This window comes from Saimiri boliviensis, chromosome 3, assembly GCF_048565385.1.
Source record: "Saimiri boliviensis isolate mSaiBol1 chromosome 3, mSaiBol1.pri, whole genome shotgun sequence".
Lineage (NCBI taxonomy): Eukaryota > Metazoa > Chordata > Mammalia > Primates > Cebidae > Saimiri > Saimiri boliviensis.
The window spans coordinates 46945994-46963977 of NC_133451.1; the positions used below are offsets into that span (position 1 = coordinate 46945994).

Here is a 17984-nt window from a genome sequence, read left to right on the forward strand (position 1 = left end):
ATAACCAAGGAAAATTTTAAACCATAAATATTTTCAAACAGCTAACACATTGAACTCTTATTATTAAAAAGATTTGGAGTTTCACTTAAACTACTACACTTTGTCATTTAAAAATGATTTTGTCTTTAGAAAACTGATCAAATTATGATAATTCAGAATAACATTGGATTTTGTGATTTGAGTTACATTATATGACTCTGGTATTTTAGGAAAATCATTCATTTCATTCTTTCTGTATCAGGTGAATTTAGAGTTTACTGCCTGATTCTGTGTGTAATCTGATTCTTCAGATTCCCATCACAGGTTTTGCTTGTCTGTAGATACTGTTATTACAATCACATGTGAAACTTGAGGGCTAATAGGATAGGTTCCATTGGAGTCACCGTAGCTGTTAATTCAAATAGGATCCTTCCAGATGAGTTCATTATAGATGTTATTTAACATTGAATCCTTATTAAAATTTTTTTCAATGGTTAATAGATATTGTGGACTGTAGTGTATGTTCAGTAGGTTACCTTTTGCCCTCATTCCACCCAACAACTGGCCTACGATCTGTTCTTCAAACGTAAAGGCATGCTCCTATCTTGGTTATCTTTTACAATTGTTTTTCCCTCTATCTGGAATGATTTCTTTTCATATCTATGTAGCTTACTTCCTATCTTCTTTCAGATATCTTTACACATGTCATCTCAGGGAACTCTTTCCTGATCACTCTATTTATAACTGCAACTTAAATCGCCTTCCTGTCCCTCTTTTCTACTTAATTTTCTCCTTAGCAGCTATCACTATCTGGCAGGCCGTATATTTTACTGCCTCATTGTCTATCTCCCCTTCCCTAGAATATTAGTTTCATGTGAATAGGAACTGTATCTATCTAGTTGCCTCCTGAATACATTATGCCTAAAACAGTACCTGGAATAAAGCAGATATTAAACTATTTGAATGAATTGAAAAAAAAAAAAAGTAGGAACGAGTGAGTGAGTGAATGAATGAATAAAAATATAAATGGTTAAAAACATGTATGAGTAAATAATTTAGATGAAAAGTACTCTGACAGTTACCTGTATTTTTGTGCAGTAGAAATAAGATAACCCATTGGCCGGGCACAGTGGCTCCTGACTATAATTCCAGCAGAGGCTGCGGTGGATGGATCACTTGAGGTCAGGAGTCCCAAACCAGCCTAGTCAATATGGGAAACTTTGTCTCTACTAAAATTAGAAAAATTAGTCAGGAGTGGTAGCAGGCACCTGTAATCCCAACTACTTGGGAGGCTGAGGCAGGAATTACTTGAATCCAGGAGGCAGAGACTGCAGTGAGTGAAGATCACACCACTGCACTCCAGCCTGGGTGACAAGAGTGAGATTCCGTCTCAAATAAAAATATCAGATAACCCATTATAAAATTGATTTTTTTAGATATGGGTAAGTTTTTGCTTTTTTGCCTAGCAATATTTAAGTTGATATCAAATGTTATTTAGCTACAGTAATGTTTGGAGTGCTATAAAATTTGAAATCAATACATTTGCTACTTTTTAAAAAGTTTATTACCTGTAAGGAAAGAATGGCTTTCCAGTTTTGATAGAGTTAAGCAATACAGGGAACAGATTTTTTTATTTTTTTTAAGATAGAGCCTTGCTTCATTGACCGTGCTGAATGGACTGCTGTAGTACAGTCACAGCTCCTGCAGCCTCAACCTCCTGGGCTTAAGCACTCCTCTCATTTCAGCATCCTGAGTAGCTGGGACCACAGGCACATCACCATGCCTGGCTTATTATTATTATTATTATTATTTTATTTTTTGTGTAGACAGTTTCCCTGTGTTGTCCAGGCTGGTCTTAAACACCTAGGCTCAAATGAATCTTCCTGCCTTGGCTTCCCAAAGGCCTGTAAGTGCTGGAATTATAGGCGTGAGCCACCTCACCTGGCCAAGAAATCTTAGTTCTGATAATATATCAAGTATCCCTTTATCAGCCCAGTAATGTTTATGCAATCTGGCTAGATTTATAGTGATGAGAGCTCTTTTTTTTTGCACATAAACCCTAAAGGTATAGGAAGTCTGACTTTCAAATCAATAGAGTAAAATATTTTAGAGCCACTTAAATACACTGGTAGGTGCAAGACTCATCAGTCTGTCAGAACCATAGTAATTGTGTATTGGAGAAATTGGAACCACTTTATCTCTGGCTGGTCCTGGGCTGCCTGCTTACCTGCTAATTTTGAGTTTCAGTCCAATTAACAGATTATGAGTTTGGAAGAAAGCTTAGCTTTCCTCATTGAAAACTTTAAAAGGTAGACAATCTGATTCCTCCAAACCCCTCAACCCACACCAACATTGCATGCAGTGCCCCTCACCTACATACAGATGTGCATAGCATACATACGGCACTATCCAAAGTGTGAGGTGAAAAATTAGTTGTACTCTACAAGATGATACTGAATATATTAAAGCTACTAGACTGTGACTCCCCAAGGACCTGCTGGGTTCTGAGTTTTCTTCTCCTTTTTGAGTATGGAGATTATGGTTTCACATTAGGGCAATTCATCTAACAATAACTGCTTTGCCAAAATCTGCTTTTTTTTTTTTTTTTTTTTTTTTTTTGCTTTGAGCAAGTGCTGCACTTTATACTGTGTGCTTGTGTTCATCACTTTTATCTTTGTATCCCTAGCATGTTTGTGGTGGTTTGTTTTCTCTTTTATATTTTGACCAATTGACATATTAGATATTTTCTCATCTATAAGAAACTATTTTTTAAAGTTTATGTTCTATTCACTTTTCTTTCCAACTTAATGCACTAAGCATCACTTTAAAATTCTTTTGCTTCTAGGATTCTAACATATTTGTACCTTATGGCTTCTGCTCTTTGATAAATTTTCAAGTTTGTATGAAAACATTCAAGTTTACAGACGCTATAGCCTTTATCTTGTACTTCCAGGCAAATATTACAGTTCCTTATTTTTCAACAGCTTCGCAAAGGCTGAAAAATTTGCCTCGCACTTCCCTCAAAGCCAAACAGTTGCTTCAAACTTCATCTACAAAAAGAGGTAACTACAGCCTCTTACTCAGTTTAAAATTTCAGCATTATCTAGTTAAATCTTAAGCCTTTTGGCATACTGAGTCAGTAGTGTCTGTAAGGTGCGTTTTAGTCTTTTTAAAAAATAAAATAAAATAATGAGGATTTATTCTGTTATTTAGATAAATTCAGAAGAAACATTTTCTGCAGAGGTATGTATTGGGTTGCTTTTCTGAAAGGAGTAATGATAAGAGAATTTATTTTTCTTACCATCTTAAAATGAAAGGTCATTGTTTCAACTTTTTGCCAACTGAATTTCCTAAGTGCTTTAAAATGAACCAAATGTCAGACTATCTGTATGGTGATGTTTTTTCCACAGACTTCTATTTTTAGTTTTACTTATCTATCTGTATGATAAAATGGGAGCACTTCCACATTAGTAGGTAATTGAAGTTAAATCACAAGTTTTGGGTAACTGATACGTTTGGAATGTTTATGGAGTGGTAGCTTTTATAATAATAGAGAGTTGAAGAAATACATGAAGGCTGGACATCAAAGCTATCCAGTATTGGTTCCAAGACGCTGAATGTATAGGCAGCTAGACAGAGCAGCTGGACAGAAGTACAATTGAGAGAAGACAGTGTGATTGGATAGACCAACAGCAATAAGAACAGAGACCTTAGAGAAAATGGTATGAAACAAATAAAATGTGGAAAAATATTTTTCCAATCCAGAACATGTAGGTTTTCTGACAGCTTCAGATAACAAAATTATATAACAGAGATAAAGCACCAAAGAAAATTACACTGGAAGAAAAAATAAAGAAAGAAAGAAAAAAAAAAGAAAATTACGCTGGAAGAGGAAGTTAGATTTTTTTGAAAAAAAGATTTGGTTATGGTTACAAAAGTGCTATAATAGATGTTTTGGCAAGTTTATTACTATAAATATTTTCACAGTGATTTCTTGGATTAAGTATAACTTAAGGAATAGTTCTAGATAATAGAATTTGAAGGAAAGTCAAATAGGCAAATAAAGCAGGATGTATGAATGTTTGTGTTTTGAATATCAGAAGTTGACTATAGGTCTCCAATAAATGTTTTTCGGTGCCATGGTCAGGTATATTAATAATAGACTGGATAAATTATATTTGATGGGGAAGAAGGTGACTTAATAGTGGCCATTATAGAAAGGGGTTTTTATGAACTTACTTGGGAACTTCAGGCTTCTTTTTTTTTTTTTTTTTTTTTTGAGGTGTCTCAATATTTTTGAGTACTTCATGGCTAGGAGTGAGAGGCATGTAAAAACATGAACCTGAAAACACTGTGGTATCTAAACTAGGTCAGGAGATCACTATACTGTAATAAAAACGTAGAAGATTTTAAGTTTATATAAATTTTATTGGTTGGTTGTCTCCTTAAGCTGCTTCATCATGGTTTTTGGAATCAAGTAGATTTGCATAATTTAAAATTTTTACCTAAATATTTCATGTTGCTCTGTTGATCATAACTTCTGGCTGAATCTTTAAAAATTTGCTTACAAGGGTTATATTATCACTCTAAGCCATCAAACTAGCCACCTGTATGATAAGATGACAGGAAAGCCCAAACAAAACTATTAGGACCTGGAATTCTTGGCATCTGTAGCTGTCTTGTTGACTTAGTAAAGGGAAAGAAGGAGGCGGTGGGGGGACAGGGACAGGGGCACGGGGTGTGCTGTTCTCTTTTGTTCAATCCCTTATTTAACTTGATCCAGACTTATATTTTCTGGTTGGTATTGTGACATGAGCATTATCATTATCTACCTCTTCTCTATAAATTTTAAACCATTTGAGAAATGGACACAGAAATAAAGTAAGATTTAAAATATTACCTTAATTATTGATTAATCTGAAATGGATACTATCTTTTGGATCCAAGGCCAAAACTGATTTTCTGGTTTCCCCTATCGAGACTTTGGGAGGGAGGGGCCTGCATTGACTGGCAGAAGTCTCTTCTCTTGTAGGGATGTGAGGCACACAGGAGACAGAGGCCATCTGTTCACAGGTACATTTGGCATATTAAACATGTCCAATTAAGAAACACGGACCAAAAGTGATAAATCGGCACACAAATCAATTCATCCATCCTGGGGGTGAACTTGTACGATTTTTTAGAGAGCTAGTATATCGTAGGCTAACAGGATCATGGGAAGAGGAAAAAGATTTTTTTTTTTCAATTTCAATTTCAATTGGAAATACAGTCACTTTGATTTCAATTGCATTTAGTAGTAGCAGGTGTTTGAAGATGGAAAGTCAGAACTGTGTTGCTTGGCATAGTCACTCCATAAATATTTGTTGAATGAATAGTCATGCTGCTAAAGTCAAAAAAGGTTGGATACGTTCTTCTTTGCATTTTTTTTTTTTTTTTTTTTTGCAAGTTTTGTTTCTTCAGCCCATCCTACTTCAAGGAAAACAATCCAGTGTATATTTTTAAGATTTCATGGAAGTGACTATTTAAACTGCTTTGGGAAAGATTTTATTCATTTATTCATTCCCTGTTGTTAGGCACTGAGTGAAGTGGAGGTAAATAGGTCAGAGACCTCACCAAGCCGGGGGGAAAAATGAAGACTAACTAGACAGAGTGAATGCAGAAATATGAGGATATTAATTCCTTCTTAGTTGCCTCTTCCCTTCTAAATACCCCGTGAAAAAGTGGACAAAGGACACGAACAGAGACTTCTCAAAAGAAGACATTCATGCAGCCAACAAACATATGAAAGTTTTTGCCTCTTTCCTTCTGTATTTTGAAGGAAATTTATATTTTGCCTGTTATTTAGAAGCAAAGGGGTAACTAAGAAGGAATAATGGTAATTGTTTAATACTTTCTTCACTATATTTTGACATATTCAAGTTGAAATAAACCATATTTATAGAAGTCCTTAATTATAAGATTTGTCTTTTCTTTTTCCTTCAATTTTTATTTTAAGTTTTGGGATACATGTACAGTTTGTGCAGGTTTGTTACATAGGTAAATGTGTGCCATGGTGGTTTGCTGCACAGATCAACCCATCACCTAGGTATTAAACCCAACATTCATTAGCTATTCTTCCTGATGCTGTCCCTTCCCCTGCTGCCCCTGACAGCCCCAGTGTGTGTTGTTTTCCCCAGTGTGCCCATATGTTCTTATTGTTCAGCTCCCACTTATAAGTCAGAACATGTGGAGTTTGGTTTTCTATTCCTGCATTAGTTTACTGAGGATAACGGCTTCCGACTCCATCTGTGTCCCTGCAAAGGACATGAACTCATTCTTTTTTATGGTTGCATTGTATTCCATGGTATATATGTACCACATTTTCTTTATCCAGTCTATCATTAATGGGTATTCGGGTTGATTCTATGTCCTTGCTATTGTGAATAGTGCTGTAGTGAACATACACATGCATACGTCTTTACAAAAGAGTGATTTATATTCCTTTGAGTATATACACAGTAATGGACTTGCTGGGTCAAATGGTATTTCTGCTTTTAGCTCTTTGAGGAATCAACACACTGTCTTCCACAACAGTTGAACTAATTTACACTCCCACCAACAGTGTAAAAGTGTCCCTTTTTTTCTCTGCAGCCTTGTCAGCATCTGTTGTTTCTTGACTTTTTAATAATTGTCATTATTATCTCATTATCTCATTGTGGTTTTGTTTTGCATTTCTCTAATGATTAATGATATATAGCCTTTTTTCATGTTTGTTGGCCCCATGAATGTTTTATTTTGACAAGTGTCTGTTTATGTTCTTTGCTCACTTTTTAATAGGGTTTTTTTTTCTTGTAAATTTGTTTAAGTTCCTTGTAGACTCTGGATATTAGACCTTTGTCAGATGGATAGATCGCAAAAATTTTCTCCCATTCTGTAGGTTACCTGTTCATGCTAATAGTTTCTTTTGCTGTGCAGAAGCTCTTTAGTTTAATTAGATCCCATCTATCAGTTTTTGCTTTTGTTGCAGTTGCTTTCCGCATTTTGTCATGCAGTGTTTACCCATACCTGTGTTCTGAATGGTATTGCCTAGGTTTTCTTCTAGGGTTTTTATAGAGTGGGGTTTTACATTAAAGTCATTAATCTATCTTGAGTTAATTTTTGTATAAAGTATAAGGAAGGGGTCTAGTTTCAATTTACTGCATATGGCTAACCAGTTCTCCTAGCACCATGTATTAAATAGGGAATCCTTTCCCTGTTGCTTTTCTCATGTTTGTCAATGATCAGATAGTTGTAGATGTGCAGTTTTATTTCTGATTTCTCCATTCTGTTCTATTGGTCTATGTGTCTGTTCTTGTACTAGTACAATGCTGTTTTGGTTACTGTAGTCTTGTAGTATAGTTTGAAGTCAGGTAGCATGATGTTCCCAGCTTTGTTCTTTTGCTTAGGATTGTCTTTGATATTTGTGCTGTTTTTTTGGTTCCATACGAATTTTAAAATAGTTTTTTTATATTTCTGTGAAGAATGTCAATGGTAGTTTAACGGAAATAGCATTGAATCTATATATTACTTTAGGCAATACAACCACTTTTACACTATTACGATATTGATTCTTCCTATCCATGAGAATGGAATGTTTTTCCATTTGTTTGTTTCCTCTGATTTCATTAGGCAGTGGTTTGCAGTTCTCCTTGAAGAGGCCCTTTATTTCCCTTGTTAGCTGTATTCCTAGGTGTTTTATTCTTTTTGTAGCATTGTGAATGGGAGACCATTCATGATTTGGCTCTCTGCTTGCCCATTGTTGGTGTGTAAGAATGCTAGCAATTTTTGCATATTGACTTTACATCTTGGGATTTTACTGAAGTTGCTTATCAGCTTAAGATGCTATTGGGCTGAAATGACGGAGTTTTTTGGATGTCATGTGCAAATCAAGATAATTTGACTTCCTGTCTTCCTGTTTGAAGAATATTCATTCTTTATTTCTTTCTCTTGCCTGATTGCCCTGACCAGACCTGCAATACTATGTTGAATAGGAGTGGTGAGAGAGAGAGCATTGTGGTCTCATGCCGCTTTTCAAGGGGAATGCTTCCAGCTTTTACCCATTCATTATGATACTGGCTGGGATTTGTCATATATGGCTTTTTAAATTTTGAGGTACATGCCTTCAATACATAGTTTATTGAGAGTTTTTAATGTGAGGAGATGTTGAATTTTATCAAAGACCTTTTCTGCATCTATTGAGATAATCATGTTTTTTGGTCTTTAGTTCTGTTCATGTAATGAATTATATTTGTACATTTGTGTATGTTGAACCAATCTTATATCCTGGGCATAAAGCCAACTTGATCTTGGTGGATAAGCATTTTGATGTGCTGCTGGGTTCGGTTTGCCAGTATTATATTGAGGATTTTTGCATCAATATTCTTCAGGGATACTGGCCTGATGTTTTTTTTGTTGTTGTTGTATCTCTGGCAGTTTTTGGTATCAGGATGTGGCTGGCCTCATAGAACGAGTTAGAGAGGAGTCCCTCCTTTTCAAATGTTTGGAGTAGTTTTAGTAGCCTTTGCAATTGTTTGGAGTAGTTTCAGTAGAAATTGGGCTTTCATTGGTTGGCAGGCTATTTATTACTTCCTCAATTTCAAAATTCATTATTGGTTTATTCAGCAATTCAGATTCTTCCTGGTTCAGTCTTGGGAGGGTGTATGTGTTCAGGAATTTATCCATTTCTTCTAGATTTTCTAGTTTATGTGTATAGAGGTGTTTATAGTATTCTCTGATGGTTGTTTGTATTTCTGTGAAGTCAGTGATGATACTCTTCTTATCATTTCTGATTGTGTCTATTTGATTCTTTTCTTTCTCTCTTCTGCCTCCCAGGTTCAAATAGTTCTCATGCTTCAGCCACCCACATAGCTGGGATTACAGGCATGTGCCACCACACCCAGCTAATTTTCTTGTGTTTTTAGTAGAGACAGGGTTTTACTATGTTGGCCACACTTGTCTCAAACTCCTGTCCTCAAGTGATCCATCTATCTTTGTCTCACAAAATGTTGGGACTACAGGCGTGAGCCACTGTGCCTGGGCTCTCTTCTTCTTTACTACTCTAGGTAGCTATCTATTTTTTTTTTTTTTTTTTTTTTTTTTTAGGCGGAGTTTCGCTCTTGTTACCCAGGCTGGAGTGCAATGGCGCGATCTCGGCTCACCGCAACCTCCGCCTCCTGGGTTCAGGCAATTCTCCTGCCTCAGCCTCCTGAGTAGCTGGGATTACAGGCACGCGCCACCATGCCCAGCTAATTTTTTGTATTTTTAGTAGAGACGGGGTTTCACCATGTTGACCAGGATGGTCTCGATCTGTCGACCTCGTGATCCACCCGCCTCGGCCTCCCAAAGTGCTGGGATTACAGGCTTGAGCCACCGCGCCCGGCCCTCGGTAGCTATCTATTTTATTAATTAAAAAGAAAAAACAGCTTCTAGATTCATTGATTTTTTTTTTTTTTTTTTTTTGAAGGGTTTTTCTTGTCTCCTTCAGTTTTTCTCTGATCTTGGTTATTTCTTTTTTTTTCCACAAAGATCTGAAGCCTCATGATCTTGGTTATTTCTTATCTTCTGCTTTTCTTATCTTTGGGGTTTGTTTGCTCTGGTTGTCTGATTCTTTTAGTTGTCACATTAGGTTTTTGATTTGAAATCTTTCTAGCTTTTTGATGTTGGCATTTAGTACTGTAAATTTCCCTTTTAACACTGCCTTAGCTGTATCCTAGAGATTCTGGTATGTTGTCTCTGTTCTTATTCGCTTCAAAGAAAGTTGATTTTTGCCCTAATTTCATTATTTATCCTAGAGTCATTCAGGAACAGGTTGTTCAGTTTCCATGTAGTTGTGTGGTTTTGAGTGGATTTCTTAATCTTCAGTTCTGATTTGATTGTGCTGAGGTCTGAGAGACTGTTAGGATTTCAGTTCTTTTGCATTTGCTGAGGAGTGTTTTACTTCCTATTACATGATGAATTTTAGAGTAAGTGTTTTGTGGCGATGAGAAGACATCTATCAGGTCCACTTAATTCAGAGCTGAGTTCAGGTCCTGAATATCTTTATTAATCTTCTGTCTCGATGATCTGTCTAGTATTGTCAAAGGGGTGTTAAAGTCTCTCACTATTGTGTGGGAGTCTAAGTCTCTTTGTAGGTCTCTAAGAACTTTATGAATCTGGGTGCTCCTGCATTGGGGGCATACATATTTAGGCTAGTTAGCTCTTGTTGAATTTAAAACCCTTTACCATTATTTTATGCCCTTCTCTGTCTTTTTCAGTCTTTGTTGGTTTAAAGTCTGTTTTGTCAGAAAGTAGAATTGTGACCCCTGCTATTTTTCTGTTTTCCATTTGCTTGGTAAATTTTTCTTCATCCATTTATTTAGAGCCTGTGTGTGTCTTCGCATGTGAGATGGGTCTCTTGAAGACAGTACATCCATGGGTCTTGCCTCTTTATCCAGCTTGCCATTCTGTGTCTTTTAATTGGAGTATTCAGCCCATTTATATTTAAAGTTAATATTGTTATGTGTGAATTTGATCCTGTCATGATGCTAGCTGATAATTTTGCAGACTTATATATGTGGTTGCTTCACAGGGTCACTGGTCTATGTACGTCAGTGTGTTTTTGTAGTGGCTGGTGATGGTTTTTTCCCTTTCATATTTGGTGCTTGAGGGATCTCCTGCCTTACAAAAATTCCCGGAACTGAAGTATGCAAAACTACTGGGTCTCCATGAGTGCTTGAGTGGCCATTCTGCCGAGACTTCACACAGCTTTGTGCTTTGGATCCTAGGCTATGGTGGTGGCATGGGCTTGTGAGAGAATCTCCTGATCTGTGGGTTACAAAGATGTGTGGGAGAAGTGTGGTTTCCCGGGTCAGGGCAGGGTTGCACAATCACTCACTGCCTTTGTTGGCTAGCAGTTAGGACTCTCCTGGCCCCACACTGCACCTAGGCCGTTGTCTCACCCTGCTGCTTTTCGTTGCTCTCCATGGGTCAGGCTGTTCGCCTAGTTAGTCCTAATGCGAGAACCTGGAAGTCTCAGTTGAAGGTACAGAATTTACTCCCTCTACTCTTTCCTCTTTTCATTCCTCTCTGTGACAGCCGCAGACCACTGCTACTTCTAATTGACCATCTTGGCTCACCCCTCCAACTTTTGCATTTCTAATGACTAAAATGCCTTTTGATATTAGACTATCTGAAAGTGGAGAACCAAAGAACTTTGTGATTATGTAGTATTCAAAATAAAAAATGTGTGTTCTTTTCTATCAGCTGACAAGTATTTATTGAATCTGTATCATAAACAAGATACACTCATTATATCCTTTCCTGTTTTCTTCTCTATTCTAGCCTGTCTTTGCTTTCTCTAGTATAGTTGTATTCAAAACTACTGATATACACAGACTTCTTAGAAACAATTAAAATGATAGGAGTTGTTTCCCCTCCTATGATTTTGATATATAAAACTGGAAGAATGAGAGAAGAAAGAGCATGGAGGCTGTTCTCTTGAGGTTCCCTCCAAACACGAATTCCTATTAGACCATTTCATGCTAGTTTTGGAATGATAACTGAATATTAGACTTAATAATGCTTTTATGGTTTTCTAATACCCTTTTATCCCTCTGTAGTTAAATCTCGATTACATCTATCAATTTTCTTTGCTGCAAGAGTCATATGTCAGAATTTTCTTCTGTCTGAAATTCGTGCCTTAATTTTCCTAATTAAATGTTGACTGCCTTTTAGAATGTGAAAATTACAACTATAAGGTCTTTGAAGGTAACTTATGTCCAAGTAACCTCATTATATTTTTATGGTTTCCTGGCCCACATGTTTATAGATGAGTCAAAATGCTGCTGCCGTGAAACATTTTTTGCAATAGCATAACTACAGCTTAGTATACCTCTTCAGATCCTCTCTAGTTTTCCCTCCACTTATATATTAACTTTGTTAAAGTATTTCTCTCGGAGGTGGAGGAGAGGCAAATGTAAAAAAATATTTGAAAAGAATATTTCTCTCCACTTGTCCATAGATTGTAGTACATTTATCTAAGAATTTAGGGATTAATACATTTACAGTGATTTCTAATTTATAAATCTGTTTTTAAACATTGTTATTTTTAAGTAAACACATACACACACAAACACATAAAACATAGTTTAATTAATTCTTATAAGGCAAATGCCCTCGTAACTACCATTCACATCAGGAAGACTAGAACTTGCCGCCTCAGACATCTTCCACCTGTCTGCTTCTAAACACAACCCTCTCTTGACTCCTCCCCAAAAAGTATCCACTCTTCTGAACATTTACAGCAGTCACTTCCTTTTGTGAATGGTTTTATCATCCAAGTTTTGAAACAGTAGTTTTGCCTTTTTGATATATGTCTTTTTTTTTTTTTTTTTTTTTTTTTTCTGAGATGGAGTTTCGCTCTTGTTACCCAGCCTGGAGTGCAATGGCGCGATCTCGGCTCACCGCAACCTCTGCCTCCTGGGTTCAGGCAATTATCCTGCCTCAGCCTCCTGAGTAGCTGAGATTACAGGCACACGCCACCATGCCCAGCTAATTTTTTGTATTTTTTAGTAGAGACGGGGTTTCACCATGTTGACCAGGATGGTCTCAATCTCTTGACCTCGTGATCCACCCGCCTCAGCCTCCCAAAGTGCTGGGATTACAGGCTTGAGCCACCGCGCCCGGTGATATATGTCTTTTTAAATTTCTCTTACTTTATAGTTTTCTTCCATTTCTTTTCTCTCTCTGTTTGTTTCTTTGAAGAAACCACCAGATCATTTGTTCTGCAGAAGTTCTTGTAGGCTGGATTTTGCAGATTACTTTTTTCAAGGCTTTGTTTAGCAAGTTCCCTTGTATTTTCTATAAATTGGTTGTTGGATCTAGGCAATTAAATTATTTTGCTGTTTTTTTTTTGCGAAACTATTTTTTTTGTATAGTAGTGATGCTTCTTTATCCAAAGGTGCATAAAGTGGGGTTTCCTCTTTTCATGATGTTAGCAGTCATTGATACGTAATTACAGAATCGGGAATTTTAATTCCAATGTTCCTTTTTTTGGTCAAAGTATAAAGATAATTTTTTCCTTATTTGGTCACCCAGTGGTAGTTTCTTTAGGAAATTTAGACCAAATGTTTGTTTTATTCCCTTTATTTACTAGTTCACAAAATTAAAAAATGGCAACGTGGCACCTTCCAAAGGTGACCAGTTTTAAAAAATATATATCATTATGAAATTAGAGATTTAAACATATTTTTAAATATGTTTCAGTTCATTTTAGATGTTTTTCCAAGTTTGCTGGAAGCTTCTACTAGTTGGCTTCCAAGTCTTTTTGACCCAGTTCTGGTAGTCTTTGATACCATTTTGCTAACTGGTGTGAGAAGATAGACTGATCTTGTACATTTCTTGCCACAGACCTGGGGTCAAGCGTTTCTCCAAAAAGTCCTGCTTGCTTTTGGTAGGCAATGGTATTACAAGACCAAAATCCATGTGTTTAGCTATGCTTACTGCTACTGGGTTGGTCATTGTTTCCATGTCTTTTTGGTTACTAAAGCTAGGAAATGTGTAGCTTTGTGTTTGTATATATTTTTAAGATTAAATGCAGAGCTTCTGGGCAATTATTTAACTTCCTCTAGCATTCTCCCATCCTGAGAATCTTACTTCTCAGCAACACATAGAATTAGAATATCATAATTTGTTTTGTCCCATATTACACACAAGGTGTTCTTCGGATAACATTAGCATAACATACAATACGATTACTGAAAACAATTTTTAAAACTTTTGGTTATGCTTGCTCCTTGTTGTATTTTTTTCTTTAAGTTATATTCACATTGTCAGATACCTGTTAGATACTGTTTTCTCCTTCATATGCCTCATTTAATTTAGACTCTCCATTTAAATACATATTTGATGCTTAATGCCAGTTTATATGTCATTGTCTCATCAGTCATTTTTCTTGTCTGAAGCTTATTCTCTAGTAGATTCCTTAAGAAGCAGTATAACTGTTACATGTTGATGATAGCTTGTCCGTTGTTTGCATACTTGAAAGTCGTTGTCTAAATATGAAATCTTTGGCTCACATTTTCTTTAAGTAACTTGCATTACTCCACTTTCTGCAGGAATAAAGAATTGTTTCTTTATTCCTCATTTATTACTCATTTGGTCTTTATATGGATGTACAATGGATTTTTTTTTCTTTATAATTACTAGAATATGTCTATTGGTCATTCTGAGCTGATTTTCTTAGATTCGGGGTGTATTCTTTCAACGTAGAGTAGCAAACTTTTTTCTGTTTTTCAGAAAAGTTTTATTGTATTACAGTTTTTCATATTCTGTTCTTTTGCTTTGGTTTTCTTTTTCGTGGGGACTCCTGTTGTACATGTATTGGAGGTTCATTTCTTGTTTCTATATTTGTTGCCTTCTCTTGAATCATCTTTTTCTTTCTTCACTTCTATGAAAGTTTATTTTCATTGTCTGTTTCTCTTACAACATTATCTGTTGTGTATTGACTCTTATGTTCCTCCTTAGACTTCGTCATAAAATGATTCATTTTACAGCTAATTCCTTCCTGAGTTCCGTCAACTCATTTCTGAGTGTTTCTCACTCTGATTTATGCTATTCTTTCATATCTTGTAGCAGTATTAAAATGTTTCTAAAATTTGAAATACTAGATACATTCATCTTTGTGTATATGATTTCTTACCATGATTTCTGTTAAGGTTTCACTTCCTGTAGAAGTGTTGTTCTACTCCTTATTCTTGTTTTCTTACAATAATTTTGTGTGTGATTTGACTTCAGTCCTTTTCTATTGCTCTTTTTTTCCATGAAATTGATTTTTCTAAACACTTAGCTTGATTTCAGACAATAATTTTATGGTTCAAAAATTATTGAACCAGCTCTTTTGTTTTTGAAAGTATTCAAAAACATGGCTGCTTATTTTCTGAGATTTCTTTCCTTTATTTCCTTCCTCCACTTTCGAAATACACCCTCTTAAAATGTACAATTCAGTGTTTTTTAGTATATTCACAGAGGGAGAAACCATTACCACTATCTTATTTTAGAAGATGTTTATCACCCCCATAAGAAACACCATACTTATTAATAGAACTCCTCATTCCTCACTTCTTCCAGCCCCTGCCTCCCAGTAATCTACCCTCTCTGTCTCTAGTTTGCCTGTGTTGGACATTTCATATAAGTGGAATTATAGAATATGTGATCTTTTGTGAGTGGCAGCTTCTACTTAGCATAATGTGGGTTTTTTTGTTTTGTTTTGTTTTTTGTTTTTTGTTTGTTTGTTTGTTTGTTTGTTTTGAGACGGAGTTTCGCTCTTGTTACCCAGGCTGGAGTGCAATGGCGCGATCTCGGCTCACCGCAACCTCCGCCTCCTGGGTTCAAGCAATTCTCCTGCCTCAGCCTCCTGAGTAGCTGGGACTACAGGCACGCGCCACCACGCCCAGCTAATTTTTTGTATTTTTAGTAGAGACGGGGTTTCACCACGTTGACCAGGATGGTCTCGATCTCTCGACCTCGTGATCCACCTGCCTCGGCCTCCCAAAGTGCTGGGATTACAGGCTTGAGCCACCGCACCCGGCCTTGTTTTGTTTTTTTGTGAGTGTGTGTGTGTTTGTTTTTTTCCTTCTTTTTAAAGACTGGTTTCACCATGTTGGTCAGGCTGGTCTTGAACTCCCGACCTCAGGTGATTCACCCACCTTGGCCTCCAAAGTGCTTGGATTACAGGTGTGAGACACCATGCCCCGCCACATAAATGTTTTCTAAGTTCATTTTGTAGCATATATCAGTGTAGTTACTTGCTGCATAACAGTGTTTCAGGGCCAGGCACAGAGGCTCATGCCTGTAATGCCAGCACTTTGGGAGGCTGAGGTAGGAGGATTATTTGAGCCCAGGAGTTTGAGACCAGCCTGGGCAACATAGTGAGACTGGATCAGAAAAAATAAAATAATTAGTCAGACATGGTGGCTTGCACCTATGGTCCCAGCCACTCCGGAGGCTGAGGTCTGAGGATTGCTTGAACTTGAGAGGTTGAGGCTGCAGTGAGATGTAATCGTACCACTGCCAGCCTGGGCAACAGAACAAAACCCTATCTCAAAAAAATCTAAAACAAAAAAAAAAAACCCACATTTCAGTCAACAGTGGATCACATATACAATGATGCAATTTCTATCACCTAGTAATGTCATAGACCTTTCAATGGGACAAGATGTGGAGGTGGTAGATGGTGATATTGATGATCTTAACTCTGTATAGGCTTAGGCTCGTGTGTGTTTCTGTTCATTTTTAGCCAAAAAAAAAAAAAAAAGTAAAAATTTAAAATTAAAAAAAGCTTATAGATTAAGGGAATAAAGAAAGTAATTTTGGACAGCTAGACAACATGTTTGTGTTACAAGCTATGTGTTATTGCAAAAGAGTCAAAAAGTTTTTAAGTTAAAGCATATAAAGTAAAATAGTTACAGTAAGCTAAGGTTAATGTATTATTGAAGAAAAATAAATTTAGTGTAAGTGTACAGTGTTTATAAAGTCTGCAGTAGGGTACAGTAACTTTAACATTCACATACCACTCACTGAACTTCAGTCCTGTAAGCTCCATTCATGGCAGCTGCCCTCAGATGTACTGTATATTGTCGTTTATAACATTTTTACTCTACTTTTTCTGTGTTTAGGTATGTTTGGATATGCAGATGCCCTTGTAATACAGTTGCTTACAGTATTCAGTACAATAATATGCTATATCAGTTTTAGCCTAGGAGCCATTGGTTGTTTTTTAGAATATTTTATGGGTACATAGTAGGTGTGTGTGTGTTTATGGAGCACATGAAATATTTTGATATAGGCAAGCAATGTGAAATAACATCACAGAGAATCAGGTACCCAGCCCCTCAAGCATTTATTCTTTGTGTTACACACAATTCAGTTACACTATTTAAAGTACTTTAGAATATACAATTAAGTTACTGTTGACTACCATCATCTGGTTGTGCTTTCTCAATTTTTTTTTGGTACCCATTAACCATCTCCACCTCCCCTGACCCTGCCATCAGGTATTTCGTATATCCTAGGTGTGTAGTAGCGTAAGTTACCTAGATTTGCGTAAGTACACTCTGATGTTCCTGCATGGACAAACTTGCCTAACAGTTCATTTCTGAGAACATATCCCCATCGTAAAGTGACACATAACTGTACTTTGTTCCTTTTTATTGCCAAATATTCCATTGTGTGGATGCACCACATTTTGTTTATCCATTCATCACTTGGTGGATAATTGAGTTGTTTCCACTTTTTGCCTATTGTGAATAATGCTGCGGCTGGGCACAGTGGCTCACACCTGTAATCCCAGCACTTTGGGAGGCCGAGGCAGGCAGATCACCTGAGGTTAGGAGTTAGAGACCAGCCTGGCCAACATGGTGAAACCTCGTCTCTACTAAACATATAAAAATTAGCTGGATGTGATAGTGGGCACCTATAATCTCAGCTACTCAGGAGGCTGAGGTAGAAGAATTGCTTGAACCCAGGAGGCGGAGGTTGCAGTGAGCTGAGATCATGGCATTGCACTCCAGCCTGGACGACAGAGCGAGACTCCATCTCAAATAGTAATAGTAATGATAATAATGCTTTGAACATTCATGTACAAGTGTTTACATAGACGTGTTTTTTGTTCTCTTGATTATATACTTAATGGAGTTACTGGATCATAAGGTAGCTTTATGTTTAACATACTAAGAACCTGCTAAACTGTTTTCCAGAGTGGCTACAACATTTTACAATGTCACCAGCACTGTGTGAGGGTTCCAATTTCTCCATCTCCTTAGTAACACTTGTTACTGTCTTATTTTAGCCATTCTGGTGAAGTGTTGTGAAGTGGAATCTCTTTGTGGTTTTTATTTTACCTGACTAACGTTGAGCATCTTTTCATGTGCTTATTGGCCATTTGTTTATCTTTGGAGAAATGTCTATTCAAATTCTTTCTCTGCTTTTTTAGTTTTTGAGTTGTGACATTC

The 17984-nt window shown here is 36.7% G+C and overlaps 1 protein-coding gene across 3 annotated transcripts in view; it reads left to right on the top strand.

The window, feature by feature from the left end:
* Positions 1-17984, top strand: part of SLAIN2 (SLAIN motif family member 2) — an 86240-nt gene that overhangs the window by 57662 nt on the left and 10594 nt on the right. For 2 of the 3 annotated variants that reach the window (XM_010344193.3, XM_074396099.1), the window contains exon 7: positions 2964-3041. The exons of the other annotated variant lie outside the window; for it this stretch is intronic. In XM_010344193.3, the coding sequence (XP_010342495.3) occupies positions 2964-3041 (78 nt within the window). The remainder of the gene's footprint in view (positions 1-2963; positions 3042-17984) is intronic. 3 annotated transcript variants of the gene reach the window in all.